The sequence below is a fragment of the Populus euphratica genome, unplaced genomic scaffold (assembly GCF_000495115.2).
Source record: "Populus euphratica unplaced genomic scaffold, PopEup_1.0 scaffold2595.1, whole genome shotgun sequence".
Lineage (NCBI taxonomy): Eukaryota > Viridiplantae > Streptophyta > Magnoliopsida > Malpighiales > Salicaceae > Populus > Populus euphratica.
The window spans coordinates 9,258-18,864 of record NW_011502425.1 but is presented as its reverse complement, the minus strand read 5'-3'; the positions used below and the strand labels follow the sequence as shown (position 1 = coordinate 18,864).

The following is a 9,607-nucleotide window of genomic DNA, read 5'->3' as shown; positions in this document are numbered from 1 at the left end:
AGAGTCCATGCAAATTTATTTATTTATTTATTTTAAATAGAAATGTCAAGAAATGGACAATCCAGAAGGTTCGGTGGAAACTAGGAATTGTGGGCCACGTAGAGGCCGGTTTTAAGGAAAGCGCGGGAGGGAGGGACGGAGCAACTCATGTCATTTTGCACAAATATTATCAATATGTTGTCAGTCGTGTCTTCCGTACACCTTCAATTTCTGTCTTTGCATATTTTTATTTTTTAAAAAATATTAAATTAATTATCTTGATACGTTAACAACAAGATAGAAAAAAATTATCCTTTTTATTTTAATATATTTTTAAACAAAAAAATTATTTCACAAAACATTTAATCAAAATCTCAAACATCTTTTCAAACCAACAGTATTATCGGATAAATTCAATTATTAACTTATTCCTTTATTTTCTGTAATGAGTTTATTAATTATTGCTATTAATCTATGATTCCACTGTTTGTTTATGGTATAGGTTTGCTATAAGTTTAAAACAATAATAGTTATTAAACTCAATCTCACTCAAAAAAATAACCTGATAATCCACTGATTTAAAACTTGAAACAGGCCTGGGTTTTTATTTTTATTCAGAAAAATATTATTTTAGTTTTTTCAAAGTTTTCTAGTCAAACAATTATGAAAGAAATATTTTTGATAAGACTTTAACACATGTCGATGTGGAGACGGAATATGATAATGTGAAATGGAGAGAGAATTTTTATAACTTAAGCTTGTTAGTGCCGACTTATTGCTGATTTTTCGAATCCAACGTGTGAATGTCCACAAATCAAGTACTTTGGCCACGGTTTTTATTTAATCTACAGAGAGATTCGTTTTTCTTATATTATAGTTTTTAAAGTGGACCTCAGTCTTTGTCCGATAAAAACCGTGTTTTTTTAAATTTTATTTTTTATATTTTATATCGTTTTGATGAGTTAATTTTAAAAAAATTAAAAAATATTATTTTAATATATTATATAAAAACATTTTAAAAATACAACTGTAATTATATTTTTAAATAATTCTGATTATAGAACAATGTGATTTTTTTTACAGGAATTCGATTCCTAGATGGGAATATGCTATATTATTTTTATAAAAGGAGTGAAGAATATATAGACTAATGCTGTTGTTGTTATTCTTATTTTTATTATTATTATTCGAGAAAAGAAGTTCATCTTATTTTTTCTATTAAAAAGAGGCTACGCATCGCTTCGAATTAAACAAAAATATGGAGTCATGAAATTCACAATTTAAAAAAAAAATTATTTAAACATATCATAGGAGGAACTATTTCACAGCTAAAACATTCTCTTTGAATGTATCAAAGGTGAATGTCTTGTCTGTTCTTTTTATGCCAAGCGTGTAGCTTTTTTATTCTTCTTCTTTGTCTATAACGGTAATATTCGAATTATTTATTAGCCAATATATTTAATTCTCATTTAATAAAATCTTAATATCTTCTAGAAAAACTAAACATGCACACGACGTCCATCATCCTACGTACGTGGATAATAATAAAAATATTTATTATCAAAAAGAAAAAAACGTAAAAAAATATTTAACTAAATTCCTTGAATCTCACTACAAAAAATACAGCCTCACAGGCCTCTCCTGGATAAACACGACAGAACATCGATTGTTCCAAGCTAGACTTCTTGGTCTCTCCGTGTGCTCTGCCCAGAATTCCACAGTACGCAAATGGCTCTTTGGCCTATTGGACTTCAGTTCTTCTTCTTCCTTGGGTGTTGCCAGGAAACCTCGTTTAGTCAGCAACCTTCGAGTTCATAAAGAAACCGTGGTGATTTGTAGATTGACTGATTGATTGATGGAGACCTCGTGAATCCTGAAAGCTATTGACCAGTTCAAAGGAGGCGGCAGGAGCTTTAAATATTTCTTCTGTGGTTAGGTTTTCAGCTTACGAGAGTGTTTCGTATCGTGGGAGTTGCTGTTGTCTGGTTTAAAAAAAAATTTTTTAGTTAGAATTAGTTTGAAAAAATATATATTTAATTAAAATTAATTTAATATGTTTGGTTAAAAGAATTTTTTTCAAATTAAATTTATAAAATAATTAATATATATATATATTAATGGTTTTTAATTTAAATATTGTAAATTTAACTATTGTTATTATATCATGAAATAAATAATATTGATATCAAATATTTTTTTATTGTTCCATAAAACTATATACAATTTCATCACATATGAAATCTATTCAATAAGAATTATATTTTTTATGATTTTTTAAATATGCAACAACAAAAATTGAATTTTTTGTTACATTATCAAACGATTTCCTTCTAATTTTATGAATAAAACATAATTATAAATAAAAATAAAAATAAAAATTTAATTTTTTAAACTGGATCGGGCCAGGAGAAAACATAATTGGGTTTGTGATCAAATTTTCTAAATACTATACTATCAAGTGATCTTCTTCTAATTTATATAATATTATTAAATAATATTAAACACTAATTTTTAGAGTAAAATATAATTTTTTTAAAATAAAATTTTTCAATACAAGTAGTTATTGGACTGACACTATTCACGTGAACCGTACCAAAATAAATTATATTTATCTAGGCACTGTCCACTCCAAGTGAACAATGCCCTGGTGAATTATATTCACCTAAATACTATTTATTTAAACGATGTTTTGAATAAAATTATTCATGAATTCCATATAAAAAACAATTAATATTTCATGTTGTCAAACTTCATGTTTACACGGTCAATTTTAAAAGTAGAAACTACTGCGTAAACAAATACCCACTATATTTTGCATCTTTAAAACAGTAATTTACACAACTCTTCCTATGTTATTATCGTATTTGTTTTACCTGATACAACTAGAATTTGATTGATATAAGATTAGAATCGGGTTAAATTAGAAAAAATTAATATAATATAATAATATCATTTTGATTTTAAAAAAATAATTCAGGTAACTCAGTGATCATTGCAAAACCTAAAACCCGATTTATGGACCCGGGCATAATCTAAAAATTATAATTATCATGTTTTTTCAATAGCATTCTTGATTTGAATAGGAATTACAATAATAATTTTTTTGTATTTTATTATCTATTGATATTAATAAAAATTAAAAAAAATATTTGAATTTATTTTTATGTAAGAATTTATTTTTAAAAAATATTAGATTACAATCTCAACTATTTTAATATATATTGTTTTTAAAAAATGTTTTGATGATTACCTTTCCCAAACACCCACCCTCTAAGTGTAATTGATTGTTGATGCACTATCTAGCAAATTACCCACAACAACGGCAATAATAATCAAGGTTGATTCTTTCACCTTTGCCCTTTAATTATTTACCTGAATTTGGTCTCCTTTCTTAGCTTTTTTGTTTTTTTTCTTTAAGGCTATCATAACCCTGGTCTATTAAGATCAGCTCAGGGTTCTGCTGAGTGGTTCTTGGAATTATCAATTTAACCTTTTCTAATTAACAAGGTGCTTTTGATATTTGACTTTTTTATTTTTAGAACTGTATATAGATATTTTTTATTATAGATATTTCATACACGATAAGTTTGAGTTCCAGTGGATATTTTTTAAAATAATTTTTTATATATTATTTTTTTATATATTTTTTAAAATTTATTTTTAACATTAGTATATTAAATTTATTTAAAATCATAAAACATTCAAAAATATTTTTTAAAAGTAAAAACAAACACAAATTAAAAGTTTTTTTTTCTAGTTTTCATGGGCTTGGTTGTTGAAGGACATATTAGGCTTTAATGAAATGGGCTGGTCCTGGTAAAAGAGTTTGGGCCAGTCCACTAAAAAATCTCAAGCAAAGAACTAATATTTCTCTGCAAATAGCAATAACCATCATTGAGGTTCCTTCTCTTGGACACGATCTCTTGTTCAATGGCCGGACCGTAATAAATCAAACTATTAAAGTGTGTAAAAAATAGGCAAACAAATAAAATCGTAATAAATATTCCACGTGGCATGTCCGTACTCTCAAACTGATAGTTTGGGTGGACATGCCATCTTTCCTCCTGCTGGTGTCTTTTTCAAAACTAACAGTACGGTTTATTTCTTGTTACTATGATGTTGGACTGGTGGCTCCGCCCTTTCAGTGGGTCCACCATCTCACTAGGACGCGTTTTACATTAAATTTTTTAAAAAATTTAAAATTTTTATTTTAAAATACTAATATTTAAAATAAAAAAAAATATTATTTTAATATATTTTAAAAATAATAAACATTTTAAAAAATAACTACTATTACAAATACTAACATGCTTGAAATTTTAGCTATCCCTACGTTAATCTTAGATTAATTTTATTCTTTATATTATTGTTTTAGTTGAATGGATAAAATATTATTTTAATAGTTTTGTTTATTTTAGTTAGGTTTTTAATTATTTGGTTAATAGGTAAACAATTTTTTTTATGTTTTAATAAAATTCATTGGCCAGATGAATATAAGATGTTTTTTAAGAGCCTTTTTAATTTTAAAATATATTAAAATAATTTTTTTATTTTTAATATTAATATATTAGAACCATTAAAAAATACCAAAATAATTAATTTAATAGTTTTTAAAAGATATCTAAATGTAGTTTCAAATCGAAACGACAAACAAGCTGTACGATTATGCACTACAATATTATTATCTAAATGTTGTTGAATCTGAAGTCAAGCAAGCATTGATATAGCAAAATTTCCGAAGACATAAATGAATTAGATACACCAAAGAGCATCAAAACAAATGAAGGTGGTGTAATTTTACTGGTATAGGTTAATTAATTAGGTTTTGAAATTATATTTTAGAGATTAATTATTTAAATTTTATAAATTTTAAAATTATTAAAAATTTATATGATTGTTTATTAAACTTATGAGATTAGTTGATATATACCGTATTAATATAAAAAATAAAAATGATATTGAAAAATATAATAATAGTTTTTTTAAAAATATTTTTTATTTAAAAATATATTAAAATAATATTTTTTATATAAATACATCAAAATTATAAAAAAAACATACAAAAATTAATTTTAAATAAATAAAATAAAATTTTAACTCATCAGTGTCTGGAACGCAATCCTACACGGGTGAAAAATGTCAAACACATATACTATATATAAAGAAAAAAACAGGCAACTGGCCAGCTATACTTTTTTGGTGCATAAAACAGGATGGCAGGTAGCCAACAACCCTGATATAAAAAATATTTTGGATGGCTGGAAGTAACATGCATTCACATGCCGGACATGCCTTACACCACATGTAGAGTCCACAATTTCTTTCTTTTTTTTTTTTTTAATTTTTATTATTATTTAATATCACTAGTCAAAGAATCCATACACAAAATGAAAGTGGTGAATTACTATGATTTAAGAATTGGAGTTTCGAATAAACAACTTGAAGTAAATTAAATGGGAAAGCAATTATATCAAATAAACATAACCATACTAGATCTCAACTATCCATGTAAATCCTAATTTAATAGGTTAATTTGGTGATACGTTGATTGTTTTAAAGCAGATTTTGTTTTTTTTTTTTTGTATTTGTTTAGAGAATTGATGTGATAAAATTATAATACACTCGCGGGTTAATTTAGCGTTATTCTAGTAATGTAGTTAATTTAACTTTAAAGAATATTTTTATAATTTTTACTTAAAATAATATATTTAAAAAAATACAAAATCATATTATTTTATAATAAATTAATCTGCATTTGAGCTTTTAAGAACTTGTTTGGGATTAGTTTTTGCATAAAAATATTTAAAAATTATTTTTTTATTTTTTAAAAATTATTTTTAAGATAAAAATAATTTAAAAAATTTATTTATTTTAAATACCAATTCAATTGTGTTTGGAAACACATCCTAACTTAATCAAACTCTATGCTATGTTATTATAATTTGATTTTAGAGCATAGTATAATTATGATTATTTTTAAAAATATTTTTTATTTTTTTTAAAAAATATTTTTAATATTAACATATTAAAATAATCTAAACATATCAAAAAATTATTAATTAAAATAAAATAATAATAAAATTTAAAATAATTTTAAAAAATTTTAAAATACAAAAACAAACCCAACCAAAATGTTCCCGAGTACAGAAAATTTAAGCATCGAAACATACCCTCCCGAAAAATGTGCCCTTGTAGTGTAGGACTGTTTGGTATGTTTCAAACTGCGGGCCCTATGGGTACCCTGCATAGTACATTCAAGAAAAGGCTAACCCAAACTCTGTGCAAAATATACCTGCCTCAGGTCCGACTGTCAGCAAATTGCCCTCCACTCTTGTGTTGTCTAGTCCCCATTTATTTATTTTTCATGGGAAATTATTCTAATTTACTAAGCAGTGCTAAAAATGAAATAATAAATTATGTGTGAATCCTCTCTGAGACTCTGACTGTTTTTTTTTTCTTTTAAATAATAAATTATGTGTGAATCCTCTCTGACTGTTTTTTTTTTCTTTTGTTCTTTTATTAAATTCCTTTTTTAGGGTGATATCGTGTTCTTGGTTGTGATGATGTTGATGGGTTGTCTAGCTTCGGGTTCAAGGGAATTCAGGCCTTTTCATATTCCTGTTCATGCATGACCACCATCTGTTTTTATCTTCTTCCTGTTGGCTCTCTTTTGGGTTCTGGGGCTTTGAAGAAAATCCTGAATCTTTTTGTTCCTTTACACCAATTTGGATTGAAAAGATTGTTGTACCTTTCTTGGAAGCACTTTGTTATCTCGGTACCAGAGATTCAGATTTCAAAGGTGAGGCGTCAAGCAATATCTGTTTCTATTTGTCTCTTTCTTTCTTGTAGCTTGGCATTGTATTCATTGTTCTTTTGGATTATCTGTTGTTGCCATCCCCGCTATTGACTGAGTAAAGATATGGGCTTTATTGGTTTCTGATCTTTACAAGAGTGCCTGTTTGTCTTTTCAATGGTGTCACATGCTTCTTGCTGCTTTGCTTTGAAGCTGACATATGAGCTGGAATAGCCTGCCAGTCTTTATCAGTCACAGGTTCAATGCTATTCGGATGTGTTGCATATGCATTATGAAGAAAAATTCTGTATTGTAATGTTTTAATTGATTCTGATGAATTTTTCCTTCTCTTGGTCTTGCAGGATTTTATGTTTAGTTGGAAGCTTCTGATTAAATGATTTCCAGAGATGGGATTAGAAAGCTGTGATTATTCAAGTTTAGAGTGATTAATGCTTTGGGGTATGTGCTAATCCGCTTGTAACTGAACCGGGTTGCTTGTGATTCTGTCAGCAAGAATGTTGATTATATGGGTGTTTGATTTTTAGGTGAGGTGAATCTTAAAATGGACTTGGCCTGTAATTGCAAGTATCAAATGTTCTTTGGGAGAAACTTGAATTCTATAACATGTAAAGGTCTTGCTTTGATTGTTATTGCTCTGTTTCTTAGAGTTGTGCTGCTTCCTTCATTCTCTGGTTATGGTGGGATAGATAAAAAAAATCTTGATTTGGTTCATAGCCGGTCGTTGTCCTTGGATTCTGATAATGGAATTCGCAAAGATAAATTCTTGGAAGTTCCTCAGATAGTATGGGGACTAAACAATCAAAAGATAGCATTTGCAAGAGCTTGTCTAACTGCTAGAATGCTGAACCGAACTCTGCTAATGCCTAGTTTAAGTGCCTCCCTGTTCTATAAGGAAATAGATCGCCTCCAGCCTATTTCCTTTGATAAGGTGTTCCAATTTGAGAGGTTTAACTCCTTCTGTAATGGGTTTGTGCAGTTGGGCAGTTATTCAGACCTTAGGAATCAAACTGGAGTGTATGAGCTGCAGAAGGGAAGTGGGAGGAAGTGGACTGTTGAGAGGGATTTGGATCAACTGAAACAGCTTAGCAAGGATCCATTCGATGGATATGAGGTAATTAGAATAGTTGGGAAGAATCCGTTTTTGTGGCATGATCATTGGCCTGTTAAGGACTATGCCAGGGTCTTTGAATGCTTAGTTTTGGTTGATGAGATAGCTAGAGAGGCAGATAGAGTTGTTTCAAAGATTAGAGAAGTAGGAAAGGAAATGAGCAGCAGAATTGGCTCCGCTCAAAGCGATTTTAGTCCTGATAGCTCTCTGTTGGAGCCAGTGCCTTACGTGGCAGTTCACATGAGGATAGAGATTGATTGGATGATTCACTGCAAGAAGTTAGAGCGGAAATTAAATGTCAGTGAAATCTGTAGCAGCAAGCGGGAGATTATGGAGAGAGTGGGGAACATTGCAGGCCTAAAAGGTCCTACTGTTATTTATCTCGCTGTAGCCGATAGTCTTCTTGAAGATTCTTCTGTACTCACTGGGTGGAAGGAAGGTTTGCTTCCTGTTGAGAAGAATAAACTCGGTGTCGATGGAATTTATAAGAAATACCCCTATCTCATTCAGTCCGCAATAGATTATGAAGTTTGCTCAAAGGCTGATGTTTTTGTTGGGAACAGTTTCTCAACGTTTTCAAGCCTCGTAGCTCTCGAGAGAACACAGAAGATGATTAGAATGGGCGTTACAAGCTCGTGTGGCGCAGATGTAAGATGGCCTTCATATGCATACAATATTTTGGGGGAATCCAATGGTCCTCATAAATGGATGACAAATATGTCTGATTCAAGCCTCAAAGCAATCAGCTATGGTTCTAATATCATCACCTGTTGAAGATTATTGCACGAAATCACCGATACAACCACTTGGTTCTGAAACCTCGAATGAGATCTTGTGGAAATTGGTTGGTGTAGTTTCGGCAGCTTTTTCTCTAATGAAAGTCAAGGATATAGAATTTCAAGATAGCAGTATAAACCAAATACACTTTACTTTTCTGTAGTTACTTATGTTTAAATTTTTTCAATTAGTTTATTTATAGAATTTCATAGAGATTGATATTTTAGTTCCTTAGGGCCTTAGACACAAACTTTCTCCACATGTTTTACCTATGGTACTAAATCACCATTGGAAGAGTGTCCATGAATGGCTGCATTTCTTTGAAAGATTTACTCATCTTTGGATGTTATACATGGTGTCCTCAAGATCACTTTCAGAAAGAGCATCACTAGTCCCACCTCCCAACCGAGAATTCGTGCTGGTATTTTTCAAAGCTAATGATAATTCTTCTTCCGCCGATTCTTTCATCCTCCTCCTCCTCTCCTCCCATTCTTCCTCCAAATCACCCCAAAAACATCTCCTTCCCGTACAGAACTGGAACCAGATGCTTTATTGTCATTGTTATCTGTGAAAGAAAAGGGATGTACTGGTGAGTTTGCTGGTCATACGAGTACCAAACCCCTTGATTGGCATCATAATAAAGACATGTATTTCCATCAAAGTAGAAGCCCGAAGCAGCATCGTAGTCATAACCAGATGCTTCGTTCCATCAAAACCCAGGTTGTGGAGCTGAACCTTTGAACTGTAATCTCCTCACCAGCTTGGTCCTGCACACAGGCTGATGATTTTCATCTGGGTGATATTCCTTGAGCGCCCATCCAACAGCATCATACTGTTGTGTAAATGCCGCTGCCTCAATTGCAGCGGCTGCTTGACTGCGACTATCCTGATTCCCCTGGGCCAAGAATGCTCTTTGCATGCGCCACTCC

At 30.0% G+C, this 9,607-nt stretch overlaps 1 protein-coding gene across 1 annotated transcript; it reads left to right on the top strand.

Annotated features, from left to right (window-relative positions):
• Positions 1-6,512: 6,512 nt before the first annotated feature.
• LOC105119160 (uncharacterized) lies at positions 6,513-8,999 on the top strand. The gene is made up of 3 exons (XM_011017271.1): positions 6,513-6,778; positions 7,135-7,231; positions 7,318-8,999. Exons 2-3 carry the CDS (start codon positions 7,222-7,224, stop codon positions 8,673-8,675), a joined length of 1,368 nt encoding a protein of 455 aa, XP_011015573.1. The 5' UTR covers positions 6,513-6,778; positions 7,135-7,221; the 3' UTR covers positions 8,676-8,999.
• Positions 9,000-9,607: the final 608 nt, after the last annotated feature.